At 37.6% G+C, this 16,107-nt stretch overlaps 2 protein-coding genes across 2 annotated transcripts in view; one reads left to right on the forward strand and one right to left on the reverse strand.

Annotated features, from left to right (window-relative positions):
• The window catches only part of LOC124162506, a 41,656-nt gene extending 35,466 nt beyond the window's left edge, over window positions 1–6,190 (forward strand). The window contains exons 2-3 of the mRNA XM_046539070.1: window positions 3,176–4,268; window positions 6,144–6,190. Of these exons, the coding sequence (XP_046395026.1) occupies window positions 3,176–4,268; window positions 6,144–6,190 (1,140 nt within the window). The remainder of the gene's footprint in view (window positions 1–3,175; window positions 4,269–6,143) is intronic.
• Window positions 1–16,107, reverse strand: part of LOC124162662 (soluble guanylate cyclase 88E-like) — a 369,277-nt gene that overhangs the window by 320,529 nt on the left and 32,641 nt on the right. The window lies entirely within an intron of this gene.

A 16,107-nucleotide genomic window follows, 5' to 3' on the forward strand; every position in this document is an offset into this window, starting at 1 on the left:
TTAACTTTATCATGGTTGTTTTTTTTGTAATTTGGTTGCTGAAGTGATTTTCCTGTTCAGTACTTCCACTACGTATTCTATTAATCATTATTTTAAACAGCATTTTTATTTCCATCACCTTAATCGGAGGAACAAAATTTATGCTTATTAATGTTTAAAATAATATCAGAATCATAATTTAAGTTATATTTTTATAAAAAGAAATAAAAATTACGCATTTTTTGCTTATTTTATAATAATTCTTTGAAGTAAACACCATTTTCCTGTAGTTTATAGTTGATTTAGAACCAGTTTAGATGCACACATCATGGAAAAAAGAATGCAAAGAGAGATAGCACAGACTATGAAAAATTACAGCACTTCAATAAGGAATAAAATAAAATTAAGGCGTATCGAATTTAGATACATCGGTATACATTCATGAACAGCAAATCCATTCTTCAAACCCCAATCCTACTAAATTCTCCTTGTCATTGCAACTCTCTCTCTCTCTTTGGTGTATGAATTTCAATCCAATTTGTTTCTGAATTAAGTCGGAATTTTATGTTTGATAAAGATCACACTTAGAAATTCATAAAATCACATATGACCCAGGCCTGAACGGTCAAGCAGACGTTAATAAGATAGTATTCCTAACCTCGTACTATCAGGCTCTGTACAATGTGACCAATTCTCGAAACCAATCATTGCAAGCAATAGGGTTGCTGATTGCATGTCGCTCTTTCCCCATCTTTTCATTTTTGAGTATTATTTGTCCTTAATATCTTTGCGCTTATCCCTTTGTCTTTGCTGACTGTGTATTTATAAACTTGAACATGAATAGTGTCTCTCCTAAAGGCGATCAAATAGGAATTAATGTCTCCGAAACAGGTTTCTTTTTTTCTAGGCAGTCATCATCACTCTTCATCATCAAATGGTGATGCATCTCACTCTTACCACGCCCAAGGAATATCCTTCCCAACGATGGTCGCTTAGCAAAACGAAAATCATTTCACAGGCACTAATTATTATTTGAATAAGCCTGACATCTACGAGGTACCATGCAATCCACCACCAGGATGTGTGGCACGGGGTGACTGCACACCTGCAGGCATGCAACACTCATCCTTGCCTCAATTAAACACGCGCTCGCTTACCAGACACCGGCCAAGCTCACAGAAAAGCCAGATGCGGTCAGACCAGCAACTAGGAGAGTGCTAAAGACACAAACATGCTGCCATGCAAATGATACTACTAGTTTTTAACAGAATAACGAAAATTTAGCGTTATTAGTGGTTCATGCGTGAGTTATAATTTGTCAAGAAATGCATGCAGATAGCTATTATGGACAAGTGTTGTTTGTTATTAATTATGCATCCAGAGCCTATTTGACCTATTCCGAGTCATACTCTCATAAAGGTAAACTGTTATCGGTATTATGATTCCCTATTGTATGCGCAAAAAACGACAACTTAAATCTATCAGTTCTGCTGTTTATTTCCTTAATTTTATCCTTTACATAGTTTCTAACTTAATGATTAGCCTCTCTCAAAATATCTTCTAACATGAGGCAAAAATTATTTTACTTGAAATTTTCAGAAAAGATTTAAGCCGAATAATTTTCTCTCTTGGTGCTGTACGTCACTCGTCTGTATTGTTTAACATTCACCGATGAAGAATTTAAGCCTAAGAGAAAGCCTATTGCTGGCATCAACAATGATGAAGTGTCATCGCTTCGTCGGTAACTGGTCCCCGAATATTCAGTCATATTCTCGCACTAGTAGGAAGTTGGCTAAAATGTAGGCGATAACTCCATGGTTAATTAGTCAGGAGATATGAAAAAATCATTTTCGGCAGACGTTGCATTTCAAAATAAAATAATAGTATGGTTATAAACATAATTAAGATTAACCTAAGTGTGATAGGCATTGTTTATGTTCATGTTTTTTTTATCAATAATATTAGAAACTTATCAACAATCGTTTCTCAGCAATCAAATCAAATATCGTCCTGGAATACATAAAGGCAAATGGCGCAAAGCAGTTATTCGTGTTTTTGACTGCTTTTCACCAATTTTAAAAACCTAAAAAAATTAGGATTACATTTAAAGGTAGGGACAACAACATATTGCTTTTTTTTCGGCGTGTCCATTGTTTCCTAAAATTTTAAGTTTAATTTTGAAAATTTCAACCTTATGTAAAAGTTATAAACGATTTAAGTTTTTCCTGGTGAATACTTCTGACAAATGTTTCTCGGGTTTGCATCCAGGTTAAAGCTTTTATGTAAGCCGACGTTTCGGAAGACGACTTGTCTTCCATCCTCAAGGCTAAACATAAAACAAAAGAGTTGCCCGGATGAGCCGCCTGAAAAACCGCTATCAACAGCCTTAATCCCATATGTGTCAACCATATCTGGTAAGATCCACCGCATTCTACGACGGTATAATATCAAAACTGTCCATCTGCCACCACCTAAATTAAGGCACCGCTTGGTTAGGGTGAAAGATCCGATTGGGTTGAAGACACCAGGGGTTTATGGAATACCTTGTGAATGTGGTAAAATGTATGTGGGGGAGACAGGCCGAACGATTGAGACGAGGCTGAAAGAACACCGGAGATTTTTCAGATTAGCGCAACCAGAAAAGTCGGTCGTGGCGGAACACAGCATTAATGAAGACCATGCTATTAAATGGGACGACACCAAAATCCTTTGCCATGCTCAACGTTACTGGGACCGCGTAGTTAAGGAAGCAATAGAGATCCGCCTCAATCCCAAAAATTTCAATCGGGACACCGGCTTTCATCTAAGCACTACATGGAGACCTGTATTCAGCTGTATGAAAAACATAAGGGTTAAACGTGAAGCATTTCAAAAGACCTACAGCCAATCGGACGACGCCTGAGCCGTATTGTTGTTTCCGTAAACGGTCGATCCTGTTCAGTGTGAAATTGAACTTCATTCAAGTAACACAGCCTTGAGGATGGAAGACAAGTCGTCTTCCGAAACGTCGGCTTACATAAAAGCTTTAACCTGGATGCAAACCCGAGAAACATTTGTCAGAAGTATTCACCAGGAAAAACTTAAATCGTTTATTATTCACCTCTACGGGGAGGAGATACATCGCTATGTTTGTGAACTTGGTGCGTTGCGGAAGGAGAAGGCAAGACTTCTTTGCAGTCTTAATTTTCTCGTGAAGTGCCGTGACGAGGAAGTCATCCCAACCTTTGCCAAGATCAAGTCACCACTGAAATCGAAGAAAGTGGATCGTATCCTTCGACGGACGAGTTTTGCCTTGCTTAGAGAACGAATTCAGGACAAGAGACGAAGTCTGGATTGCAACGCAAGAAGACTGATGGACCTCCACCTACGCCTCTCTACCATTTTATCACCACTCGATTGGGAGTTTGTTGATCGTGCAACTAGTGCTTTGGGAGAATCAGTTCACAAGCAAGACACGGAAAGGCTGAATAAGAAGTTGATAAATAGATTATCTTCCGAGAAACGGCTCCCCACGACTGATCACCACCGGACAGTTGTTAACTTAACTGATGAGAGGATTGATGAAGGTACATTTTCAGTTCTTTCTAAGGGACTTAATTTCGCCCCCGCTCCAAGAAATATTCCATTTGGAGATATAATTGGAGGGGTAGAGGAAGCTATTCGGAAACTTCCCAGTGATGCAGCCGAGGAGGTAAGAAGTGATATCTCTCATGTACTTAAAAATGCAGTTCTGCCCAAAGCCAACTTTTCTAAGAATGAGAGGAATGCTCTGAATTCTTTGATAAGAAAAACTTCAATCGTTGTTCTTCCTGCGGACAAGGGAAATGCTACCGTTCTTATGAAAAGTGATGATTACCGTGAAAAGGTTCTGGAATTACTCAGTGGCAGTACGTACAGGAGAATACCCCGAGATCCTACGGATATCATCGCCAGAAGGACCTCAAAGTTAATTAAAGAAATGAATTTGCCACCAGAGACAGCAAAGAACCTGCTACCTCAAGCACCAGTGCCTCCTAGGTTTTATGGGTTGCCCAAGATTCATAAGGAAGGAACACCGTTGAGGCCGATTGTCAGCGCAATTAACTCTCCCACATATTACGTTGCCAAATATCTTACGGGTATCCTAACACCATTCTTGGGTCTCAGTGAACACCATGTGAAAAACTCACTAGAATTTGTGAACACTCTTAAGGGTATTCGTTTAGATCCTACCGATTTGATGGTTAGTTTGGATGTGGTGTCTCTCTTCACGCGGGTCCCTCTTGTTGACACCTTGAGTCTGCTAGAGAGTAAATTCGATAAGAAGACGGTCAAACTTTTTCATCATGTGCTCACTTCCTCCTATTTTTCTTTTGAGGATATTTTTTATGAGCAAATGGATGGTGTCGCAATGGGTTCACCAATATCACCGGCTATCGCTAATTTCTTCATGGAAGATTTTGAGAGAAAAGCCCTCGATACCGCTCCCTGCCGTCCAAAATGTTTTTTCAGATATGTGGACGATTCTTTTTTAGTTTGGCCACATGGCACAGCTGCATTGCACGAATTTTTGACTCATATGAACAACCAACACCCGAGTATCACATTTACCATGGAGGTAGAAGAGAATGGGCGACTTCCTTTCCTGGACATCCTAATACATAGGAAAGAAGATGGGAGCCTAGGTCATTCCGTTTATAGGAAGCCAACGCATACTGACCTGTATCTCAACGGACAGAGCCACCACCATCCATCGCAGAAGGCCGCTGTATTATCTACCTTGGTCCATAGAGCCAAGTTAATATCAGATAATACAAGCATCTCAGCCGAGTTAGACCACCTTAAGAAAACATTTTTACGGAATGGCTATGGAAAACAAGAGATTTTTAAGGCCCTAAGCAGACTCAACATAAAACAAAAGAGTTGCCCGGATGAGCCGCCTGAAAAACCGCTATCAACAGCCTTAATCCCATATGTGTCAACCATATCTGGTAAGATCCACCGCATTCTACGACGGTATAATATCAAAACTGTCCATCTGCCACCACCTAAATTAAGGCACCGCTTGGTTAGGGTGAAAGATCCGATTGGGTTGAAGACACCAGGGGTTTATGGAATACCTTGTGAATGTGGTAAAATGTATGTGGGGGAGACAGGCCGAACGATTGAGACGAGGCTGAAAGAACACCGGAGATTTTTCAGATTAGCGCAACCAGAAAAGTCGGTCGTGGCGGAACACAGCATTAATGAAGACCATGCTATTAAATGGGACGACACCAAAATCCTTTGCCATGCTCAACGTTACTGGGACCGCGTAGTTAAGGAAGCAATAGAGATCCGCCTCAATCCCAAAAATTTCAATCGGGACACCGGCTTTCATCTAAGCACTACATGGAGACCTGTATTCAGCTGTATGAAAAACATAAGGGTTAAACGTGAAGCATTTCAAAAGACCTACAGCCAATCGGACGACGCCTGAGCCGTATTGTTGTTTCCGTAAACGGTCGATCCTGTTCAGTGTGAAATTGAACTTCATTCAAGTAACACAGCCTTGAGGATGGAAGACAAGTCGTCTTCCGAAACGTCGGCTTACATAAAAGCTTTAACCTGGATGCAAACCCGAGAAACATTTGTCTTATGTAAAAGTTAATTTTTCGGTAAAAATTTTTGAAAAAAATCAGGATGGTAGAACGTTATAGTATCTACACTTTAAAATCAAGAAAACGATTCAACAAAAATAAAAACTCGAGATATAGTTAAAAAGCTAAAAATCGTCTTTCAATTTTTTGGGATTATTTTCCATTGTTGACTCATGAAACTTTGTGGAAACAAATAATTTTTGATGCACTTCAAGTGTATATTTTTATTTTTCAAAATATCTGGGGGCACTTTTCACCATCTTAACCTGCTTGACCCTTTCCGCAAAAGGTATAATCAAATTTTATCCCTTCGATCGGTTAGTCTTTCCCAGTCTAAATTTCTAGTTAATTCAGCTACACTACTATGTTTCTCGTAGCAACTTGCTGCTCGCCTCTGTTTTCTTGGTAAACCATTCCTGTTTCATACGTGCCCCATATAATTTCGGTTCAAATGGGGTCTCACGGGAATATAATCACATTGTTATTTTGCTTTTTCACCGCATTTTCCTATACTCTTTTAATAAATCCTAATTTACGATTTTCCAGATCTCAAATTTCCTGAATGTGCTTTCACCAGGATAAGTCCTGATTAAAGAAGATGAACTTCTAAATTTTATGTCAGCCAATAAGCAGCTCCCTCCATTTTTAAGGAAATGAATAAACGTGTTTTAATTACTTTCGGTTTGCTATTTCAGCCTTACATAGAGTTTTAATTGGTGCTCAATACCTCTGTTGCGAGGACCGATGCTTGTGCATTCCGTCTGCACATTACATGAGTAAATGTTTTCCTGTTTTCATTTAAAAAATACTGCCATTGGCAATATTGGCAAAGACGATATGATCACGGTTGGTGAAGTTCCCTGATCTTAAACGGTTCTTCCTTCCATTGGGTAGTTTGCTCTGGAGTGAGGCTGAGAAAGAGGCTTCTAATTCCGCTCCACGCGGTTTAAAACTGCTCTTAAAACGATGGCATCTGCCCAGGGAACTGCACGAGTGCTCGGCAAGCCCAAGCTAACGAGGCTAAAGGCCTTTGCAGCGGCGGCGGCGGCGTGTCCATGCATACTTGCCAACGCTTTATGATCCCTGAATAATAATCAATCAATCCTCTCGGAAAACCTCAAAATCTGCACATGTGACAGTGCCAAAATACATTCACGACGTTAAAACCGCGACGCTTGTTACAGCCGTCCAATTATAGCTAACATTTTGCAACTAAATCCCATACCTTCCATATCCTAGTACTGTTTTGCTATCGAGAAAGGTACTTACTCGTCGATCCAACACATGCTGTGACAAAGTGTAAGCATTAACAAGCAATATCATTGCATTTCGCCGGACTCGGTGAAGGGGGTTGAACTCCTTGCCTTTGGAGGAAAGTTATTCATCACTTTCATATCTCCCTCATCTCATACTGTAATATAGAAGTACAAGGAGAAGAACCCGAAGAAGTAGCTGTATAACAACATCAAACCTTAACCCATTTTTTGGACTTCGAAAATGGAAAATTTAAGAAGAAGTACAAGAGGAAACTTAGAAGCCCCGAGGATGGTTAAAAATAAACAGAGACGTCGGCTAAAACCATTTTGCATAACATACATTGACCTACACTCCAATAAATATTTTAACATGAATCAAACGAGGTAAAAACAATAATTGCCCTTGCCTTTCAAACCGAAGGTCGCGAATTCGAGTTCTGCCTGGGTAGCTTGCCCCTATTTAGGGAATTGGAGTGAAGTGATAAATGTTATGAAAGCCCTGGTAAAAACTTCTATATCAGGTGGTGTAGCAATGAATAAAAAAATAATACAAGGCTGATCATAAGCATAGTTATAAGAAAAAAACGATAGGAAGAATATAATATGGGGGGTCGCATGTTGAAGCTCACAATAAGGATAAAGAGAGAGGAAGGGGGAGTAGCGAAGGATAGGAGATGAAAGAACGTTGGGAATCACCGAGGAACTTTCGAAATCATGGTGTTTTCATTCAACTCATGAAGAGTACTCGGTTGAAAAGTTTCCGTCCACTGCAGTTTCCATTTAATTTTGTTTCGCTCACTTTACAACCATGTTACCGAAGTAGTTATTGCGTAATTTGCATTTCAAACAGCTATTGGAGCTAAAAATGGGATGTTTATTTAAAAAATGCCTCTGATGCATTCTGTTCCTGGGAAATTAAATGGAGCGAAAGTCAAATTTTACTATTATTTTAATTTTTGTGACTTTTACGAGTTACTTTTTTCAATAAATTTCCACATGGAGAGAAATTCTACGTGAGTTCATGTCGTCAAAAACTTCTCTTGGGAATGGCCATCAATTTTTCGCCACGAATAGCTCGCAGGAAAGTTTGCTAAAGCAAACTTTCGCATATCGCAAATGAAAAAATACTTGTATTAAACAATATAAAATGATATAGTTATTGAAGTTGAATATATTATGATATTAGGCGTTTTGACCCTCTTAACCTTGCCATTTGAATGTTCTAATAACACAAACTTTGAAAGTTTGCAGATCTCTGCTGTAAATGGATTGATATATAACAGAGCAATGTCTATAGAGAAATTTTTTCCCTTTATTTTATTTTTCAAACTCTATCACTATCAAAAATGATATGGAATAGTCAATAAGCCCATCCTAAGAGCATATCGATGGCTAAGTTCTAACAACACGTATCACAAAAATAGCAACTTTTCAGGAGAGCAAAAATCGATTAATTTTTTTTACTTGTACTCTGGAATTAAAAACCAAAAGTTCATAAAACTGAAAAAAAAAGCATTCATTTTCAAACAAATAGGTGTTTTTTGCTTGTATTTTATTTATTTTTAATGTTATTACACTATTTTTAAGATACCTGTTCCAAACCGGCCGAATTTGAGATACGTGTTGTTAGAACTAAGCCATCGATATATCGAAAACGTCACGAGATTGCGGGCTTTGTTTCTCGTCCGAGTACCACAGCAGCTCCAACGATGAGCGTCGATTATTGCGAATCGCAGCGATGCTTGTCTTTGAGGTCCCTTCTCGCTTCCGCGCTCTTCTCCGCTCCATTTGTGTGAGACGCACAGCCCGTCATCCCTATTGACGTTTCTCCCTTCGCTCCCGAGTGGACGTTGGCCGTCACCAGCAATCAGAGACGGACGGAGAGAGAGAGACCAGATTTCTGCCGGGCAACCCCACACGAAATTCTGTCCACATTGTCACGCCCACTGCTAGACTCACTCTCCTCCAGTACAAATAGATGTGGAAAAATGATTCGGCTATCGGGAAAGGAGTATGGCCGTAATGGCTGTGAAAATGAGCTGGAAGAGTGGCACTTTCAAAATATTAGAGACGTATCACATCCAATATTAAAAGTATAAGGATTTTCGTTTATTAGAAATATTTTATTTTTCATTGCAGATATCTTATTATTTCTGGTGAAAGTTGTTTTCTTGTCATATTTTTTGGTAAGTTGTTATTTACAGCGGAAATGAACAAATGAATTTATGCAAAAATGGCCGGAATATTTATGCTTCTCTCGTTCGCTTACAAAGATATATATTTTTTATCTTTTAGTTGCCCGTAGAAATATTTGAATATTTACGCAAAATTAAATCTAGTTGGTATTTCGCACTACTGGGTGTTCAATGAATGTCCTCAAATACGGCTCTTACTACAGGAAATCGTTCTCAGTCATCTTAGAGCACGTTTTTGTGGTTTTGATAATACAGAACCGGAAGTTTAATGTTTCAGCAATTCGGCATCTTCCAGAAGGTGATTTAACCATATTATTGACGTGGAAAAGGTTACCATATTCGCTGTGCCTTAAATCTCTAAGATCTGTATTATATAAAAAAAAACACTGTTGGAATATCAAATTAAGGGTAGGTATATGCAAGGATTCCTTCAGGAACTATCATATTGGACCAAATATATCAACTCAAGGGCAGTCATTTGCCTGTTGATAAGCGGTAAACGTTTTTTGGTTTCCTCATAATAGATATATTTGGATCAAGGACCTTCGAGTTTTGCAGAGAAATAGAAAGTTCTTCCTCTCAGACTTATAAAGTGCTATAAGGTAATCAAAATATTTCATGCAAGAAGCGGCAATGTCCCTAAAGAAATGGATATAGATACATGATATGTATAATCGTCGTGGATGCTACTGGGTTCTCATGCCTAAGATGTGCCTAATACCTTTAAAAAGATCCTTTTTGTTCATGGGACTTAAATTATAAAATTAACTACCAAACAAAATTAAAGAGGAGGTATGTTGTACAACTTTTCTTAGATTAGCTAAACAATGACTAATGTCTTTCATGAACATTGAAAATGTGCGTTGTTAAGATTTTTTTCCTTCTTGATTTTTCGATGTTGACAGAGTCAAGTCAGATGTCAAAAAAGTATGTTTGTTTTTTTTTTTATAAAAATTCTCATATATAATGAAATATCCTCATATGATTTCTGTAATTCATATAAAAAGCGTGTTGGTACCCTAAAAGCAAGTCTTTTTGGTAACCAAAGGTCTTTATAAATATTGCATGAACTCATTTGTTTCTGGAAAAAAAATTATTATAATTAGTAGAAATGTAGAGCTTTTGAGGAAAAACTTTTGGCTGGAAATATCTGTCAATATAGTTTGAAGTCACGTGTTTAAAATCTACATGAGCAGCCAACTTTAGCCAAGCATTAAACTTTGCCAGGATATGAACTTGGCAAATCATTGAACCCTGTTTAAAGGACACTTGTTGCTTCGCGGCTATGTCCCTGCGTGAGCAGATATCATGATGTAACGGCAACGGTCAAATGGAGAATCAGGGTACGTAGGGGTTCGGGGCAGGTGGCAATAAATCCCTTTGATCCCTTGCAATGCCACCTGTGTGAAGTGATTGCAGGAATGGAGCATCAATATTAAGAGGGTCCATCGCTCCCTTTATTCTCTTCTGCCATGCCACGTTTTATTCGTTTTTAACCACTTTCATCTTCTCGGGAGACATAGGAAATATTATTTTGGGATACCCTTAAAAACGTTTTCTTGTAGGTACCTCCGATTCGTAAATTTTACTTCAGTGTATTTTATCAGATTTAAATGTTTTTTGGTGATTCCATTTCTCAGGCTACTCTCGCGTTACCGTTTATAAAGTGAAAAAACAGTTCACTGGGTGCTAAAACTCGCTTCATCAGGTCGGAAATAAATTTTCCGGGTCTTTCTTTTTGTCTTATCCTGGCGGCCTTATTCCTATCGATCACCACGCTCCTCGCGAAACTATTCTCACCTGTTAACAATTACAAAAGAAGGAGTAAAGCGGAAGATGGACTCAGAATTTGAGCCATGGGAAAGCCTTCATTGTTATTTTTTATTTTAAATACAGCCCAAAACTTTTTTCGCAAAAGACGATAGAATATGACTGGTTGGAAAGAAGTGATACATTTGGAAATTTCAATGTTGGCCTCATATTTTGGTCACTCCGCAGCACGTTGTCTTGTTTTTATTTAACTTTACTGATGTTGGTAACGTCGGAAACAAAGCTCAATCATCCGGTAAGAGACAATGTGGGAAAGCAGTGATCCTAAGGAATAGCTAAGTCAAAATGCGAGTCATTTTTTTCATTAGTGGTACATCTCACATTGATACATTATCAACTATCAGGAGAAAGGAACCCCGTCACCTCTCTGCATCTATGCACCTCTTGAATTTTCTCTAAGACAACAAATTAATGTTAGTTGTCTGCGAAAAATTAACATTAACATCTCATAACATCGCAAAATCGAAAACAATGCAAATTAGATGACCGATAAAAGGAAACTTTCGCTTCTCTAGAAGCAAAAACCGGCAAAAAAGCCTCTTGGCCTTTCTCGCTAAAAATATAAGCTATCGTCTGGAAATATGTAGAGTACACAGTGTTGTCTGTTCTTCAAATTTGAAATTTTTATCTCAGTATTTTCTCATATTATAATTTTTATCTGTTTTATATGCATGTATGAATTTACAAAGGAATACTCCTCTTATCCTGGAGATTTCAAGATGGTGGCGCAGTAATTTTTAAATTATCAATACGTCATGCCCGAATCAAGAACGCATCAGGTGTTCATTCAGGAGCCGAAGCGTTGGATTCCATTGTGATAATGATCCGTTTGGAATCCAGAGAAAAATTACTAAACGTAACTTTACGGAAATCATCGGCTCATATTACAATTTGCGCAAACCTGGGTGGGTTGAAAAGATTTGGTGCTGAAATTTTCCAGTTGTTTTGTATTTATAATTATAAATTTTGGCTCGTCCCACAAAATTATCGCTTCCACAGGCCTTTACTATGTTCTCCAATTTCTTCCTTCATCCCTCATTGAAAACTTATCTGTTTGTTTGCAAAGTAAACTGCCATGTCAAATATACGACTTTATACGTACTGATCTGATATTTTTTACCAAAGTCAACATGATTAAATGTCGTATTGTCCAGCTGAGTTTTCGTTTTTATTGTAAGGAAACCTGATTTATATAATTCCCTCACAATTAGAGATTTCGAAGAAAATGCATTTTTCTTTTGCAAATGTGACAGAATTTTTCCGTTCCGGAATCAGAAAAAGAGAAGTTCCCAATGACCTCACTCCTTCATTTTTTGTTCTTTTGTCGGCGTGCCGTTAGTGTCCATTCCCCCTCCAAATCTCCTTTCCCCCCCTCCCTCCATCCTACCCCCCACTTCCCCTCCACCTCCCCCCCACTTCCCCTCTCTCTCCTGGTTACATAACCACGGGCATCGTACGTGTTCCCATTGTCACCACCGAAACTGTTTCACCTCCATGAAATAAACGCACAACATACATTTTTATTAAATTCAGTTGAATTCATATTAACACCTTGATAACACCTAAAAATTCGTTACCTTGTAAATAAATTTAAACGATTCTAAATCTGATGGATGCTAATATTGAGATTGCTGTAGATGTGCTTCGGTTAATTATTCATAGGACCGTGACGAGTTGATCATGCGATACTCTATACATTCGCATTGCAGTCGTCTTTTGCGTTTTGGGTTTTTAACTTCCACCGCTCACTTAGCTAAAATTTTATGAAACACTCCAGGATGCTGTCCGGGTTCTTGGATCTTTCTATTTTTCCTTCTAATTTCCTTCAATTTATTGTTAAGACTTATGATAAAATATGAGGTAGGAATTTAAGAATTTTCGACGAGAACAAAATTTAAGGTTTCGATGAAATTCATCATCTAAGGATAAAGAGTGTGTAGGTAGACATCACCTGAAGATGATAAAATGCATTTCAATCGATCAATTCATTAAAATGTCATTTTTGTAGAAAAATTGCTTGTGTGAAAAGCAAATGGAAATCTACGGAATTTATTTATATGGCCATGGTTTTGAAGTGGATTTTCATCGTCAAGCACTGAGATTCACAATAAAATAAGACCTCAGCAAGCAATTGCATCTGTCGTTTAAAGTTGCAACCATAATCGTATAGATAAATGATATCTAGTAACCAAGTTTTTTCTTTTCAACTAAAATGATTAGCAAATTTCAGGAAGTCCTGCCTGATACAGCTATACCCATAAAATTTCCAATTTCTTCATTTAGAATGATACTAGCTGACCCGGCGAACTTCGTACCGCCTATTAATCATTGAACAGGTTAGTTACACCCTTTATTAATCAAGAGCGGCAGTACTAATTTTAATAATATTTAGCTTACGGTAATAAAATAACAAAAAAATTAAAAAAACCAAAATAACTATGACAATGACTTGTTAGAAATATATTTTCTCTATTCAAACTACACTAAACAAACTAGACCAAGGCAGGCACGCGCGGATTTTTCCAATGAATTTTCTAATTTTTGTTTTAACTTAGGAAATTTAAGACACTGTGTCTTATAAAGCAACTATTAATGTCAAACCTGTTCTTGGAGCAAGTTGACGCCACGCTAGACCGATACTTGACTGACACTCAAAATCTCGTGAAAATAGCCCCTAGGCAGCAGCATTAATATTAATACCTCACCTACACATTCAGGTTTAATCTCTAGAGCTCCTTCTGATATATGACAGTTTTTGTTTTTTTTATCAGGCGCAAGATAAATCGGGTGAATAGAAATAAATATAGCGAAGCGAAGAAAGAGATTAAGCGGATGGTTTACCTGCTCGTGAACATACTTCAAATAAAATCTTGGGTTTTTCATGATCATATGAGCACAAACACTGAAAGATTGACCTTGTGATTTCTTAATCATCATCACGAATGCAACACGAACTGGAATTCTTTTAAGCTCAAAAGGGCATAAAAGTTGGGATCATGGAATCTTCGGAATGACAACTTCCTCATCTTTGAATTTTGCTTTGAGTATAGTCGCACGAATCATATTCATTATGTTTCTTTTAATCACCAAACGCGTTCTGTTGGATAGTTTTGGTTGGTTTAGGTTTCGAGAGATCATGAACACAGAGCCTATCTTTTGCTGTAAATCGTGCCGTGGTTAGCCAGGTACGTCCAAGAGCTTTAAATATTCAGATAGATAGTTGGTGACTTCGTCTTCGTTTATTTCACAGTTAAAAGATTTGAATTCATGCAGAGTACCAAATATTTTATCCTGATTTACCTAGTTTGAGTCATCCACATCTTCGTTCTAGGCCTTCAAAATTACTCGCTCAATCAACCATTTGTGATTTTTGTGGTGATCAATCATATTCGGGGACACTTTGTTGATGAGCTCACCTTCAGATGAAATTATTTGCAAACATTCCGAGGAAGTGAAATCGAACTGCTCGATTCGTCGACAGTAGCATGGACATTACCGATTGTCAACAATTGCTTGGAGATTTGTTTACAAACGTGGTAGAGAAGTGTCAACTCTAGCTGGGCTTACAATTAGCTCGAATTAAATTTTTTAAATACAATTTCAATATTTTGAATATATTTAACAATTAAAATGATATATTGTTACGAATTTGAGTCATTAAATTGGTAAAAACAAAACAAATAATTTAATTTGTAGTTTTGACCGACTTATATTTGTTGTAGTGTTACTAACTCCTAAAAACATATCCCCAAGGAAAGGAAGAGTTTGTTTGTGAAGTTTTCCTATTTTTTAATGTTCTATGTGTTATCCGGGGCTGAGACGAATCCAAAGAACCTAATATCATTAAAATCGGTGCAGCCGTTCTCGAGTTACAAGTGTTCTAACTAACACGATTTTCGACTTTCTTTTATATATATAGATTACACCGACTGAAGCTCGAAGAGATTGGTTTAGTAGGCCCGTTTGTGGATATATATGATTGTAGCATACAGCTTGGAGGGATGGAAAACATTCCAGGGTCATCGCATACAGTTATAGGGATTTATTGATTGGATATTGTCACATTTCAGGGCCTAAAACCAGTTGGCTATTTCAGCTTAGTGCTTTGTTCGACATCGCCAACACATCCCAAAATAAATCCGGAAAGGAGGCAGGGCTCCAAGCCAAATATACATATACTTGTCTCTCGCCTCGTGGCAGTGATGGTCGAGACCAAAGTATTGTCAGCACGAAAGGCCAATGCTCGTTCGCCAGCCTCTTTAAAAGGGATTAGTTTTTGCATGAACAAGTTAGTTGCTAAGATAATTTGTCATTCATTTTACACCTACATAGTATCACGCTGAATCCAGAAGTCTGCTCGAGTATAAGTTGTTTCCAGTATAGTATATGTTTCCAGTCGAGTATAAGTAGTGCACGTAGTTTTCTACTGCTATCGTTCCAATAGTAGAAGCCATTCCATGAAACGGAAATTTAATCACAGTAGAATAATTGTTGAATGGTCTTTCATAGTTTATAGAACATCACCAACATTCCGTTAAAATCTACGATCAGTTGAAGTAAAACTTTTCAAATTAGTGATTGCATACAACGACTGATAGCGAGTTAATAACCGAAACCAATGAATTAATTAAATGCAAAACATAGGAAGGATACATTTTGGAAACCGTCGAAGTAGTAAAAGTTAGAACCTAAAAAATGCCTGATTTTGAAACGTATAAAATTATAACTAGTAATGAGCAAAGTTATTTTTCAGTAGTCAGCAAATAATACTGCTTGTAACTTGATTAAAAAATTAATTCAAGCTATGAATATGAACAGTTCCTCGCATTATGTATTTTTATCGATTTTTTTAAATGCCTGAAATAAATTGAATAAGGTACACATAAACGTAATGTGAAACGCAAAGTATCACGTCAAAAAAGGTATTTAAATCCCTGAAATGACACGAGTGGTTGTAGTGGTTCTGCTTAATTCAAGTAGAAAAGCTAATTATGACACTTTGATTGTATTTCCCAGTAATTTATTGACGTTAATGGCAGCGATTTCATCTTTACTCTCTGCGACGAAGATATTACACAAAACTTTAATGTTATTCGTTATAATTCTGAGGTGATTTCACCCTTTGTTTTTCATAAGTTTTAGAAGAAAGTTATTATTTTCATCAGCATTGCCTATGCCTGTTCAACACTCAGTAAATATTAACCCGAGTGAATTTTAGATCAAGTTTGC

The sequence above is a fragment of the Ischnura elegans genome, chromosome 7, assembly GCF_921293095.1.
Source record: "Ischnura elegans chromosome 7, ioIscEleg1.1, whole genome shotgun sequence".
In the NCBI taxonomy this organism is placed as follows: Eukaryota; Metazoa; Arthropoda; class Insecta; order Odonata; family Coenagrionidae; genus Ischnura; species Ischnura elegans.